General features: G+C 37.7%; 1 protein-coding gene across 2 annotated transcripts in view; it reads left to right on the top strand.

Annotated features, from left to right (window-relative positions):
- Dennd6a (DENN domain containing 6A) overlaps positions 1-15,822 on the top strand; it is a 59,881-nt gene that overhangs the window by 3,255 nt on the left and 40,804 nt on the right. For both annotated transcript variants that reach the window (XM_041662679.1, XM_041662678.1), the window contains exons 2-3: positions 7,804-7,842; positions 7,949-7,991. In XM_041662679.1, the coding sequence (XP_041518613.1) occupies positions 7,804-7,842; positions 7,949-7,991 (82 nt within the window). The remainder of the gene's footprint in view (positions 1-7,803; positions 7,843-7,948; positions 7,992-15,822) is intronic.

Genomic DNA, 15,822 nt, shown 5'->3' with positions numbered 1-15,822 from the left:
GCAGAGAAATGTGGATATCTGAGTTCAAGGCCAGTCCAGTTTACAGAACAGTTGAAGCCATAAAGGGACATCAGCCTTCTTAAATTAAAACGAAGTGCAGAAACAGAGCCACTTTAAGTCATTTCTAAGAGTCAGCATGGAACAACAGTCCAGACCCTAGTCTCTGCAGGATGTGGTACTGCAGAGGTGTAAGCCTTCAGAACAGAGGCAGAAGGGTCAAGTCTACACTGGGAAAACATGCAGCAGCACCAAAATACAGCACTTGTGAGTTTGAGCTCTACTTTGCTCTACTTGGGGATAACAGTAGTACACACACCATTGCTTTGTGAAGTAAACTAGTGTTGGAAAATCATTCAGAACAGTACTGAGATTTAACAATGTGTTTGGGTGACACTGATTTTGTAGAAATCTTTTTTTTTTTAAGTAAGGAAGCCGAAATGCAACCAATTTATCCCAAATCATAATATTTAGTAAGCCAGGATTTTGATTCCTTCTGACTCTAAAAGCTTGATTTTCTATTAATATGCAAGTTATCCTGCATGAAAAATGAAGCTACTCATAGAAAACAGAAGCAGTGCGGACCTGTGCATGCCAGGGATAACTTCCAGTGAGACGCCTAAGTTATTGGCAATGACGGTTTGCCTTCTCCAGAGTCTCTCCCTTTATACAGTAATACCAAATAAAACATGCTGGGCTCTTCTAACCTGGAAGTCTGAAATGTAAACGCTTCAAAACTTAAAACCTAAAAATCTTAAGTAGAATGAGTTTTCTTTAGAGCTTTAGATTTCTCACTTGATCAATTCATAAGGTCCCATTAAGTACTATAGTCTCAATTTTGAGGCCAGTATTATTTAAGTTTTGTTGGTACCTATTATAATAGGAACATTGAGGCTGTTTGGAGAGGCAATCATAGTTGGCTTGTTTATTTACCATGGCAGAAAGCTCTGCATTAGTATGTTTTCTGTAATGATAGCAAAAAGTGGACACTGGGTGATATATAAAGGGAAAAAAAACCCTTATTTAGCACTCAGCCCTAGACATCCAGGAGTGTGGCTGTAACATCAGCTAGCAAGGTCTTATGTCTCCATTACGTTAGGGGGTGGCGTTATGGTGAGAACATGAGAAGGATGCTGAGAAAGATAGCAGGAGTTCCTGGTTCCTTAAAAGGTAAAAGTTTTAACAACCCTCTCATAAGAACTAATTTCCCTAACACCATCGTTATTTTTGTTCTGGCCACTGCTCAGCATCACACTGGGAACCAAGCTTCCTGCATGGGAACTTTATATGGATATGTAAAAATTATGCGCAGACAGCAGACTCTGTCAAGTACCTTTTTAATTTTTTAAAATTATTTTTAATGTTTTTAATTATGGGTATATGCACAGGAATGATGAAGGTGCCCTCAGAGGGTAGAGGCATCATTACCCCCTGCGACTGGAGTTATATGTGATTGTGAGACACATGACATGGATGCTGGAAATCAGTCTTCGGTCCCTTGGAAAAGCAGCAAGTTCTCCTAACCACTGAGTTATCTCTTTGTCCCTGTTTAGGTATCTTTTTAAAAGAGATGAATTCTTGCTCCAGGCATACTGGTACACATCTGTTTTCCCAGCACTTAGGTGAAGGCAGGAGGATTAGGAGTTGAAGCTTACTCTCAGCTACCTACTGAAATAGATAGTCAGCTATTGAAGTCAGCTTGGGCTTCATTAGACCCTTTATCAAAACCGACATGCTTGTGTGTACGTGTGTACGTGTGTACGTGTGTGTGTGTGTGTGTGTGTGTGTGCGCGTGCGTGCGTGCGCGCACACGCACACACACACACACTCAGCTACCTATTGGGTTTGAAGTAATTTTGGGCTCCATAAGACACACATAGGGAAAAAAGGCAAATACCTGAGCTCTTGCTGTGTTACTGAGGTTAGTGTCTCAAACCTGAGCTCAGGCGATCATCTTGTTTCTGTTCCCTGAGTACCCTCCTGTGCCCTGTTTTCTGTGAGGTGTCTGTTGGGTGGGGTGGGGGTAATTATTATTAATTCTTTATTATTATGTAATGAAAGATTGAATACGAGCATGCAGCAAGTTTTCTAGAAACTAAGTGAAAATTTTCCGATGGAAAATGAGAATTATTTTGAATATTAGAATTTAAGTTAAAAATTTTTACCTCACATCATAAATTTTGTGTATATTCATTTAAGAAAAACTGTAGAAAAGAGGAAAGGAGAAATCATTTGTTTCATGTCCTGGGTAGAAGTTGGTAGCCAAAATTAAAATAGTTAAACAATTCTTAAGCATGGCCAAAGGACGTCACAGGCAAATCCAAAGCGTATTTCAGATCAGTGAATAGATTCTATAGTGTAATGTAATAATCGTCAGTTAAGTAGAAGGGTGTGAGACAGTGTAAGTCAGGTTAAAGATAATGTGAATAGCTAGCTGGGAATGGTGGTGTACACCTTTAGTCCTTTAGTCCTGATCACCCACAGAGTCAGGTAGATCTCAGTGAGTTGAAGGCCAGCCCAGTCTACATAGCATAGTGAGTGTCCAGCCAGCCGGAACTCCACAATGAGACTCTATCTCCAAACAAACAAAAATACATGAATATTTTTCTTTGGAAGGAAAATGTTTAATGATGGTTATACTGGAAGAGGGAGAATCTTGAGGTCACTGGGAGAAGGGCTATAATTTCCACTTGATGATTTTAAAGTGGATTATTAACTGTGCCCAGGCACAGACTGTTAGAATGTTTCTTGTTTTAGCTCAGACATTTGCATCACAGCTCAGTGATTTTAGTGTTTCCCTGAGTTGCCCAACTAAAACCACTAATCCAGTTGTAGAACATTTTCATCACTTCGAAAAGAAAACCAACACTTTTTTTTCCCAGCCTTTGGCAACCACTGATCTATGTTTGACTGTGAATTTGCTTCTTGCGTACATTTCACATAAATGAAATCACACTTGTGGCTTTTTTTTTGTCTGTTTTTACTTAGCATGTTAGGTTTCATCTGTCAGGTATGTTAAGTCTTTTGGTCTTGCAGTACAGTGCTGTCATCTACAAAGGTCTTACTTGAGAATTGAGAACTGTGGGACTGCCACAAAAAAAGTATCTCAAAAGGTCTTAAGTAGTTTATCATTTGGTAGTTTTCATGGGAGCATATCTTTCCCTGCTCTTGGTTATGTTTATAGAAGCGAAGTTGCTTGGCTTTATATGGTATATGTCTTAGTTGGGGTTCCTGTTGCTGTGAGGAGACACAATGACCCCAGCAACTCTTAGAAAGGAGAAACATTTAATTGGGTGGCTTACAGTTCAGAAGTTTGGTCCATTATCATCATAGTGAGACATGGCAGTGTGCAGGCAGACACGGTGCTGGAGAAGCAGCTGAGTGTCTGATATTTTGACTTGCAGGTCTTTCTTACTGGGAATGACATGAGTGCATATGAGACTATATTCTCCTATACTTCAATTTTATTTATTTATTTATTTATTCATTTATTGTTTTTCGAGACAGGGTTTCTCTGTGGCTTTGGAGCCTATCCTGGAACTAGCTCTGTAGACCAGGCTGGTCTTGAACTCACAGAGATCCACCTGCCTCTGCCTCCCGAGTGCTGGGATTAAAGGCATGCGCCACCATCGCCCGGCATTTATTTATATTTGTATGTATGTGTGTATGTGTGTGTGATAAGCATAAGGATAGTCCCATAAAACTGATTGTAAAATTGTTGAAGATAAGTTGTTTCAGGTCACTAAATTTGCTAGCATGAGTGAATCCAGCAAACCCTAGATTAACTTAAACTGTAATCAGACATTACTTTGTTTTTGAGACAGCCTCACTGTGCTGTCCATGTTGTCTTGAAATCTATGTATAATCCAGGCTGACTTTAAAATCTTCCTTCCTGAGCTTTTCAAGTCCTGGGGTTACAGGCATTCATCAGTTCCCCCAGCTTGTGCTGAGATTCGCATACACCATGACTTAAATAGAATGTAGTAATAATGGTTTTAGGTGTTATTTCAGCTTTAAAAATTGCGGGTGAAATAATCTGGACATGAAGGAAGGGAGACTTGGGTTTCCATATTAAATCCTACTGGTGCAGTAGAACTACTTTGAGAGTGTATCTGCTGGAGCAGAGCTGCTTTTCTTTTGTTTCGTTTTTAAGAATCTACTCTGGGCTAGAGACTGTTCTAAGTTTAAAGACAGAGTGGTAAATAAAATAAGACAGTTCTTTTATAAATTTCCATTTGAGGAAAAATTAACAATGATTTTTTTTGTTTTTATTTTTGTTGTTAAAAGTGACAAAATCTTAGCCCAAGTTGGCATAAGAAAATACAGTTTTGTTTGTTTGTTTACACTGGCCTCAGCTAATAGTAGGCAAACACTGTGACTCTCAAGCTGCATCCCCAATCCTCTTTCCTTTTGTTTAGAGACACATCTCACTTGGTTGCCCAGGCTGACTTTGATCTTTCTCTGCAGTAAAGGCTGGTCTTGAACTTAAAATCCTCCTGTCTTAGCTTCTCAAGTAGTTCTGATTACAGACCTGTGCCTCCAGACCTAGTTGAGAAAACAGTTTATCGATGAATACTGCTTCAAAATCCATAACTAAGTGTCACTCAGAGCATAATTATATTTATCAGCTTAACAGTGTTATTAAAAGTTGTTTTTTCCCCATCCTTCTCTTTCTCTGTAGATTGAATAAAATAATATAAAATATGAACAGCAGGAAGAGTTTTTAGAAAACAACACAGTATAGTATATTATTAATGGAAAATATTTAAAAATATATTTACATACTTGCTTCTTACTTTGAAGCTAAGCATGGGACCCAAAGCCGTCCACATGCTGGCAGGTACTCTAAACACCAAGCTGGACCCCAGCTACAGTGGGAAAGGGTTTTGTTGGAAGCAAAGAAGACTGAAGAAATTTGAAAGCAAATCAATTTGAGCTCTGGCCCAGAATTAAATAAGAAAAAGCTCTTAAAATATTAGAAGAAAGTAAGTACCAAACAATTGAAGACCTTGTTTCCTTAATTCCATTGATTTCTGGTCATATTTGTAATAATGTATTTATTTAACAGAACTTCTCATCTCACTGTTCTTTTTAAAGTTAGTCCTTGTTTTTATGCTATTTTTTTTTGAGACAAAGTCTCAAGTATCTCAAGATGATCTTGAACTTTTATTACCTAGGAAGACTTTGACCTTGACTTTTTGATCTGATCTTCCCATCTCTGTCTCTAGTATCTGGGTTATAGGCATGTGCCACTGTGCCAAATTTATATGGTTCTGGGAATCCAACCCAGGGCTGTTGTGGATTATTCCTTTACACTATGTGAAGATGTGTCACTGTAATCGGTTTAATAAACAGCTAACCGACCAGTAGCTAGGTGGGAGGTATAGGCAGGACAGAGAGCTCTGGGAAGAAGAAGGCGGAGACGCCAGGAGACACAGCAAACAGGATGGGCATTATGGAGATGAGGTAATAAAGCCATGAAGCAGGAAATAAGTTAATAGAAATAGGTTAATTTAAGTTATAAGTGCTGGTTAGAAACAAGTCTGAGCTATCAGCTGATCTTTCATAATAAGTCTCCATGTCATTACTGGGGAGCCAACGGTCTCAGTAAAGAAGGCCAACTACCCAGGGTTCCACTCATACTAGAAAAACGTTCTACCAGCTGACAGCTGCTCCCTTTTGACTTTTTAGTGTTGGAATTTGCTCCCTAATACAATTTAAAACAAATACATATTACTATTAAACTTTACTGTGGTGCTGGGAAATTGAACCCAGGACCTCAAGCAGGCTAAATAAGTGCTCGGCCCCTAACCCCATATAATTTCAAAATATAAATATAAACCATGTGGTATAATTTAGACAATTGGGATTTTTACAATTAAAGAAGGGCAGTCTAATGATGCATGCCTGTAATCCTTGAAGGCTGAGACAGGCAGGTTGCTCTGGATTTGAGGCCAGCTTGGACCATATCATAAAATTCTTAAAGAACAAAAATATTAAAACAAAACCTCCAAATTCTCAAAACAAAATGAAAAGAAACAGACATGCTAGTTACTTACATTTGTGAAACCGCACCTGGGAAACAGAGACCAGAAGATAAGAGGGTCAAAACCATCCTCAAACCAAACAACAAAAACTCAATTACAAACTGCTTCATATGGAAAAGTTTACAAAGTTCTGAGTCATAATGCCTAGTATATAGGAAATATTAAATTATGGGCCTGTGTGTATATGTGTAGGCCTTTCAGTCTCAGACAGCTTGTTGTGGGATATATGAGATTCCATTTCAGAACAACAAACAAGAAAGACATATTGAAGTATTGAATACTTTCTTAAGGAGATAAGGGTGATTTTTTCTATCTAGGTTTTATTTATTTATTTATTGGGACAGAGTTGTACTTTAACCCGAGCTGCCCTGAAACTTACTCTGCAGCCCAGGCTAGTTTCAAAACCTGCCTCAGCCTCATGGATGTTGCGATTATAAGCTTGTGTCACCACAACATGCTAGGACCTATGTTTTAATCACTCATGGGAGTGGTTGATCTGTAGGATGAATGTCCTTGAGTCTTTTGTTGGCTGTTGCTGGTTCTGGCATCAGCTGCCCTGGCCTAGCCTTCCATTACAGAGGCTAATGCGTAGTTGTTTTCCAGCAGAGGGGTCTGTGGTCACTGCAGGTGCTAAATAGGAAAATACTTAATGAATGGTTATTTAAAGAAATGAGGGGTGTGTGCTTAGGATAGGCTTTATGGTAGAGATTTTTTTAAATTTTGTTATTTTTCTTTTGTTATTTTTCTCGAAATGATGTATAGCATTCATGGAATCAGTTGAGAAGTATTATTTCTTGAACAGGTATGAGTTGAAATATGGATTATGTTTTCTTTACATTTTAAGTTTCAAATGGAAAAAGAGAATGAGTTTAGATTTCAGTCTTAGAGATACTTAGAGATAATTTTGATGTAACTTTTGGAGCTAATGTAAGTTCTGCTTTGTTCTCCTACCTTCTTTCTTGTTACTAAAAATATTTTTATGTTTGAGACAGTCTTGCCATGTTTTCTGGGCTGTCCTTGAATGACCAGTTTCAAGGTACCCACTTGACTCAACCCTGCAAGGAGCTGTGACTATACAATGACACCACAGAATCGACTGTGATTTCTTTTTTCTTTCTTTCTTTCTTTTTTTTTTTTTGGTTTTTCGAGACAGGGTTTCTCTGTAGCTTTGGTGCCTGTCCCAGAACTAGCTCTTGTAGACCAGGCTGGCCTTGAACTCCCAGAGATCCGCCTGCCTCTGCCTCCCAAGTGCTGGGATTAAAGGCGTGCGCCACCACCGCCCAGCTCGACTGTGATTTCTTAAAACCTTTTCTGGTCATAGCGAACCAGAACTGCTGTGGGACAATGCTCTTGTACACTGTAAAGATTTGTCACTCATATTAGTTTAATGAAATGCTGATTGGCCAGTAACCAGGCAGAAAATATAGGCAGAGCTACCAGACCGATAGTTCTCGAAAGAGGAAAGGCAAAGAGTCAGTCACCAGCCAGATGCAGAGGAAGCAAGATGAGAATGCCTCACTGAGAAAAGGTACCAGGCCATGTGACTAAACATAGACAGGAATTATAGGTTAATTTAAATTGTAAGAGCTAGTTAATAATAAGTCTGAGCAATAGGCCAGACAGTTTATAATTAATATAATCCTCTGTATGTTTCTTTGGGACTGAATGGCCGAAGAACTAGGTGAGACAGAAACTTCCATCTACACAGAACTTTAGAAGTACCATTGTATGTTAACATAATGTAACATTTTTCTTCCAGGTAATTTATCCTCAACATTCCAAACTTACGGATAAAGAAGTAAGTAACTATGTTTTTCTGTGTAGTTCTCTATTATATTTTTTTGTTTTTGTTTTTGTTGGGGTGTGTGTATGCCAGCATTGATAGCTCTTGTTTTCTTTTTCAGAAAACCAACATTTGCTATTTGTCTTTTCCAGACTCAAATTCAGGTAACTTTTTATCATATATGGTTCTCTTGAATCTTGTACTAATATGGATGATAGTCTTCACATACGACAAGTAATCAATATGGCACATTGGAATGTGTGCTCAGTTTTAGCTCAACATACCTATGATTTGAGTTTTTGTTTAATGATGCCATGTCCTGTCATTGTTGATTTCACTTTTTTCAGCTCTTAAGGTAACTGTTAAAGCATGATGAGATAAAACATAGAAAGAACAATAAATTCTTAAAATAAAGATTAGATAGTATATTTGGGAACTGTATAGGTTTTTTATTTTTTCAGTTCAGAACTTAGGAATTTGCCTGGAACTGCAAATGCAGTAAAAACAAAAAAATTAATTCATGTATATCTGAATGTGGGTTTGTGCGCATGAGTGCAGTGCTCTTGGGGCCCAGAAGAAGTCAGCAGATCCTAGAGCTGGAGCTGGAGGCAGTTATGAGCCACTTTGGGTCTCTAGAAGAGCAGTAAACACTCTTAACTATCAAGTGATCTTTCTGGCTCCAAATTTTCCAAAAATTCACAAATCAGCAGAGATATAGTTGTGACATACTCCCATCAATTTGTTGCAGCTGTTCTTATGAGTTGAAATAAAATAGCGAAGTAGTGCTTAGTTTCTAGACTAGGCAAAGGTACACATTTGCCTATCATTAAGCTTGCATTCTCTGGTTCCTATGAGCTGTACTTGTGTGGTCCTTACCATTGACTTCTCTCAGGCTACCTCTGTTTTTTACTTTTTTTTTTTTTTTTTTTTTTTTTTTTTTTTTTTTTTTTTTAGTTTTTCGAGACAGGGTTTCTCTGTAGCTTTGGAGCCTGTCCTGGAACTAGCTCTTGTAGACCAGGCTGGCCTCGAACTCACAGAGATCCGCCTGCCTCTGTTTTTTACTTTCTAAACAGCTTCATAGACTTAAAGTGACAGAACACTCAGCCCCTCAGGCTGCACACAGAACCCTTAAGACAGAATTCCTCCAGTTTTCTTTTTTTTTTTTTGTGGTTATTTCTAATGTCCTGACAATTTAGGACAGTTAAGGCCAGTTAATTTGATTTGGGAGATTTGACAGATTACTATTAATTTTTTTTCTGTGCAAATGCTTGCAGTTTTGTTTTGGTTTCCTCTTATTTATGTTGAGCTCTGCCTTGGTTAGAGATTTGAAAGAAAACTAGTGTTTTAGTAAATAGATATTGCTCTTGGTGAAGTCTAGACAGTCTGCTGTCCTGATCTGAACTGATTAAAACTTACAGTAGTTTTCGTTCATAATGATATTGTGACAGAGAAGTTGTCTGAATCTAACCTTATTTCATTTAAGATTTTCCCAGTTGGTTGTGTACTATTCTCTCAATCTAGAACTGGCTGTCATAGGTCTCTTATTCCTCCTCCTCTTCCTCTCTCTTTCTCTGTCTCTGTTTGTGTGTATGTGTGTGTGTATGTGTATAATGTGTGTGATGTGTGTAGCTGCACATGCTATGGAAGGCATGGGTAGAGGGCAACTTCATAGAATTGATTCTCTCTTACCATTTAAGTGGGTTCCACAGGTCAGTCTCAGGTTTCCCAGCTTGTGCAGCAAGTACCTTTACGATCTGAGCCATTTTGCTGTCTCAAGATTCTTACCTCTTGCTAGAGATGGCATTCACTTTAATCAGTATAAACAAACTTAGCTAAATAATATTTAACTTGTATAGTTTTATATATATATATATATATATATATATATATATATATATATACCTTCCCACAGTTTACTACTTCTAGAAGGCCAAGCTGTTTAATGTATCAGAATTTAATTTCTGTTAAAATTTTATGTAAGCTCCCAGATCTAACTTCCTTCGGAGTGTCAACCTTTTCTGTAAGGTTTTCAGAAATATAAAATAAGTCTTTTCTTTTTTTTAAAAAAAATATTTATTTATTATGTATGCAATATTCTGTCTGTGTGTGTGCCTGTAGGCTAGAAGAGGGCACCAGACCCCATTACAGATGGTTGTGAGCCACCATGTGGTTGCTGGAAGTTGAACTCAGGACTTTCGGAAGAGCAGGCAATGCTCTTAACCTCTAAGCCATCTCTCCAGCCTTAAAATAAGTCTTTTCTATCATCCCCTCCCCCCACCAGTTTTTCAAGACAGGGTGTCTCTCTATAGGCCTGGCTGCCCTGGAACTCGCTTTGTAGACCATGCTGTACTCAGATACAGAGAGTCACCTGGCTCAGCTTAATAAGTGCTAGGATTAAAGGCTTACCACCAGGCCCAGCTAAATCTTTTCTATTGTTAATATTTTATTGTTCAACTTAATGCACAGATCCTAGCCTCTGAAATACAGAGACTAGAAGAAAAACTTCCCTTCTCTTCCAAACATCAATGCTAAAAACAGTGTTAATAATTCCATGGTACTTTGGCAGCCTTTAAAATTTTTTTAATTCATTTATTTATTTATTTATTTATTTATTTATTTATTTATTTATTTCTAGTATTGGGAGTTGAACCTTGTGCATGCCCAGGCAAGAACTCTACCACCAAGCTACTTGATAGGCTTGTTTTGTTTTGTTTTATTTGGTTGGTTTGGTTTTGGGTTTATTTGGGCTAGGGTTTCACTATATAACTCTGGCTGTCCTGGAACTCTCTACTAGACCAAGCTGGCCTTGAACTCACAAAGACCCACCTGACTCTGCCTCCCAAGTGTAGGGATTAAAGGTGTGCACCACTACACCAGGCACTTGATAGCCTTTTTGATAACATTTAATAGTATCTGTGCGGATCATTTTTTTTGGTAAGTTTAGACTCAAGTGTAAATCTATATAATTAAAAATTTTAATATTTTGGGGCTGGAGAGATGGCTCAGTGGTTAAGAGCACTGCCTGCTCTTCCAAAGGTCCTGAGTTCAATTCCCGGCAACCACATGGTGGCTCACAACCATCTGTAGTGAGGTCTGGTGACCTCTTCTGGCCTGCAGACATACACACAGACAGAATATTGTATACATAATAAATAAATAAATAAATAGATATTTAAAAAAATTTTAATATTTTAAGCATATGAATGACCTACAGATTTTTAAATATTTTCTTAATAAGCAACCCATCAAATGAAGTATAGTTTATTTTACCCAAAGCATGGTTGGAACATTTAAGTGAAATTGTCAAGTGATATTGAAAGCAGCTTCATATATATATGATATATATGATTTTTTTTGAGCTCTACATTTTTCTCTGCTCCCCTTCCTGCCTCTCCCTTCCCCTTCAACACTCTCCCAAGGTCCAAATGCTCCCAATTTACTCAGGAGATTTTGCCTTTTTCTACTTCCCATGTAGATTAGAGCCATGTATGTCTCTCTTAGAGTTTTTATTGTTGTTTAGGTTTTCTGGGATTATAATTTGTAGGCTGATTTTCTTTGTCTTATGTTTAAAAATCACTTATGAATGAGTACATATGGTAAATGTCTTTCTGGGTTTGGGTTAACTCACTCAAAATTATGTTTTCTAGCTCCATCCATTTGCCTGCAAATTTCAAGGTGTCATTATTTTTTTTCTGCTGTGTAGTACTCCATTGTGCAATTGTACCACATTTTCTTTATCCATTCTTCAGTCGAGGGGCATTTATGTTGTTTCCAGGTTCTGGCTATGACAAACAAAAACTGCTATGAACATAGTTGAGCACATGTCCTTGTGGCACAGTTGAGCATCCTTGGATAAGTGTCCAAAAATGGTATTATTGGGTCTTGAGGAAGGTTGTTTCCTAATTTTCTGAGAAATCGCCACACTGACATCCAAAGGGGATGTACCAGCTTGCATTCCCACCAGCAATACAGAAGTGTTCCCTTTACCCCACAAACTCTCCAGCATAAATTGTCATCAGTGTTTTTGATCTTGGCCATTCTTACAAGTGTTAGATGGAATCTCAGAGTTGTTTTGATTTGCATTTCTCTGATGACTAAGGATGTTGAACGTTTCTTTAAGTGTCTTTCAGCCATATTAGTTTCCTCTGTTGAGAGTTCTCTGTTTAGGTCTATACTCCACTTTTTTATTAGATTATTTGGTTTTTTGATGACAATTTTTTTGAGTTCTTCGTATATTTTGGAGATCAGACCTCTGTCTGATGTGGGGTTAGTGAAGATCTTTTCCCATTCTGTAGGCTGTTGTTTTGTCTTGTTGACTGTGTCCTTTGCTTCACAGAAGCTTTTCAATTTCAGGAGGTTCCATTTATTAATTGTTTCTCTCAGTGTCTGTGCTACTGGGGTTATATTTAGGAAGTGATATCCAGTTATGCCGGCACCATTTGGCATAAGAAATATGCTTTCTTTTTTTCATTTGATAATTTTTGCTTCCTTGTCAAAAATCAGGTGTTCGAAGGTGTGGATTGATATCTGGGTCTTCTATTCAGTTCCATTGGTTCTCCTGTCGGTTCTTATGCCAATACCAGGCTGTTTTCAGTACTATAACTCTGTAGTAGAGTTTGAAGTTAGGGATTGTGATGCCTCCAGAAGTTCTTTTATCGTACAGGATTGTTTTGGCTATCCTGGGTTTTTTGCTTTTCCATATGAAGTTGGGTATTCTTCTTTCAAGGTCTTTGAAGAATTTTGCTGGGCATTGCATTGAATATATAGATTGCTTTTGGTTAGATTGTCATTTTTACTGTGTTAATTCTACCTACCCAAGAGCATGGGAGATCTTTCCACTTTCTGGTATGTTCTTCAATTTTTTTCTTCAAAGATTTAAAGTTCTCATCATACAAGTCTTCCACTTGTTTGGTCAGAGTTACTCCGAGATATTTTATGCTATTTGTGGCTATTGTGAAGGGTGTTGATTCTCTGATTTCTTCCCCATCCCTTTTATCATCTGTGTACAGGAGGGCTACTGATTTTTTTTTTTTTTGATTTTTCGAGACAGGATTTCTCTGTAGCTTTTGGTTCCTGTCCTGGGACTAGCTCTTGTAGACCAGGCTGGCCTTGAACTGATTTTTTTTTTTTTTTTGGTTTTTCGAGACAGGGTTTCTCTGTGGTTTTGGAGCCTGTCCTGGAACTAGCTCTTGTAGACCAGGCTGGTCTCGAACTCACAGAGATCCGCCTGCCTCTGCCTCCCGAGTGCTGGGATTAAAGGCGTGTGCCACCACTGCCCGGCTTGATTTTTTTTTTTTTTTGAGTCAATCTTATATCCTGCTACATTACTGAAAATGTATGGGGTCGCTTATGTAAACTGTCATATCATCAGGAAACAGTGAGAGTTTGGCTTCTTTTCCGATTTATATCATTTGGTTTCTTTTTGGTGTCTTATTGCTCTAGCTAGGACCTCAAGAACTATATTGAATAGATATAAAGAGAGTGGACAACCTTGTCTTATTCCTGATTTCAGTGGGACCTCTTTGAATTCCTCTCCATTTAGTTTGATGTTGGCTGTTGGCTTGCTGTATATTGCCTTTATTATGTTTAGGTGTGTTGAAGGCAGCATCTTGATAGTCTAATGAGCATGCTCTAGAGAGCATCTCAAGAGCCCAGAGCTCATGGTGGTTATCCAAACCACTGTTTTTCCTCTGTGTCTTGTAAATGGAAGTTACAATTACTGCTCCAACTTTGAGATTGATTTAAAATTTCCAAAATAGCTTTTATTTACTGTGGAAGGAAATCTTGGCACAGCAGAGCAGACTTTAGGAAAGAATCATAAATCAAGATTTCCTTGATTTATGATACACCCCCACTCAAATAAAAAGGTAGAATAGCAATTTAGACTGTAAGAAAACCACAGAAGGAAATACTTTTACAGTTCACAGTGAAACAGTTTACCAATTCTCCAACTCTGCCTTCATGTAAACCTTGGGTCTTCATGATTTTAGAAAAAAAAATACTTGGTTTGTTTTTGCGTTTTGAGTGCATTTTGTCTGAGTATGAATTTAAAGTGTGCTTGTGCCCCCATCTACACACACCAGACTGTCCCTCATTATTTACTATTATCGCCATCTGGATGTAGATGTTCCTCAAACTCAGCTATACTCAAGGACAGGAGTCTGTATTTAATATGTGTCAAGGAAGAAAATTTAGTCTCAGAGAGAATTTTAAGTAGCGATGAATTCAAGGAAGACACAGTCCTTGTTGTGGGTAGACTTGGCTTGCAGACACTATTTGTGTTAAGGAGCACGGACACTGCACTATATGGTACACGCCTTAAATTACCTGTATTGAAGGACCTGTTGTGAACTAATACTTCTGTGAAATGCAAGGGAAACAAAATATTAGAAAATAGAAATTTAAAAATATTAGTAAAACAAAATAAAACTAAATTTGTTACACTAGCGTCAGACTGCTAGGAAAGCTTTTAAGTGTATTCAACTTATGCACTTATAAGTTTATGGATTTGTGTTAATGTAGAGGTTACACCAAACACTTCTAAACTCATACACTACAGTCCTACACTTCACTTCTAAACTCATACACTACAGTCCTATACTGCACTTCTAAACTCATACACTACAGTCCTATACTTCACTTCTAAACTCATATACTACAGTCCTATCCTTCACTTCTAAACTCATATACTACAGTCCTATACTTCACTTCTAAACTCATATACTACAGTCCTATACTTCACTTCTAAACTCATATACTACAGTCCTATACTTCACTTCTAAACTCATATACTACAGTCCTATACTTCACTTCTAAACTCATACACTACAGTCCTATACTTCACTTCTAAACTCATACACTACAGTCCTATACTTCACTTCTAAACTCATACACTACAGTCCTATACTTCACTTCTAAACTCATACACTACAGTCCTATACTGCACTTCTAAACTTATACACTACAGTCCTATACTTCACTTCTAAACTTATACACTACAGTCCTATACTGCACTTCTAAACTTATATACTACAGTCCTATACTGCACTTCTAAACTTATATACTACAGTCCTATACTTCACTTCTAAACTTATACACTTAAAGTTCTATATTTTATGCTTTTAAAAGTTATTTATTTTTATTTTATGTGCATTGGTGTTTTGCCTAAATGTATGTTATATGAAGATGTAGGATCCCCTGGAACTGGAGTTACAGCCAGTTGTGAGCTGCCATATGGGTACTGAGAATTGATCCCAGGTCCTCTGGAAGAGCAGCCAGTGTTCTTAACCACTGAGCCATCTCTCCAAACCCCTTCTACATTTCTTAACTTCTACACTTTTAAACTAATACACTTCTGCATTTAGATACCTTTATACTTGTATACTTTTATACTTTTGCACTGTACACGTCTATACTCTCACACTTCTGTACTTCTGCATTTGCACACTTCTATACTTATGTACTTGTACACTTCTGTACTGCATTTGTACACTTCTGTACTTCTGCATTTGTACACTTCTGTACTTCTGCATTTGTACACTTCTGTACTTCTGCATTTGTACACTTCTGTACTTCTGCATTTGTACACTTCTGTACTTCTGCATATGCACACTTCTTTACTTCTGCATATGTACACTTCTGTACTTCTGCATTTGCACACTTCTGTACTTCTGCATATGCACACTTCTTTACTTCTGCATATGTACACTTCTGTACTTTGGCATATGCACACTTATTTACTTCTGCATATGTACACTTCTGTACTTCTGCATTTGCACACTTCTATACTTATGTACTTGTACACTTCTGTACTGCATTTGTACACTTCTGTACTTCTGCATTTGTACACTTCTGTACTTCTGCATTTGTACACTTCTGTACTTCTGCATTTGTACACTTCTGTACTTCTGCATATGTACACTTCTGTACTTCTGCATTTGCACACTTCTATACTTATGTACTTGTACACTTCTGTACTGCATTTGTACACTTCTG

The sequence above is a fragment of the Microtus oregoni genome, unplaced genomic scaffold (genome assembly GCF_018167655.1).
Source record: "Microtus oregoni isolate MIOR12 unplaced genomic scaffold, Mior012 000013F_ref0000133, whole genome shotgun sequence".
NCBI classification, from domain to species: domain Eukaryota; kingdom Metazoa; phylum Chordata; class Mammalia; order Rodentia; family Cricetidae; genus Microtus; species Microtus oregoni.
This window is presented reverse-complemented; position numbering and strand designations above follow the sequence as displayed.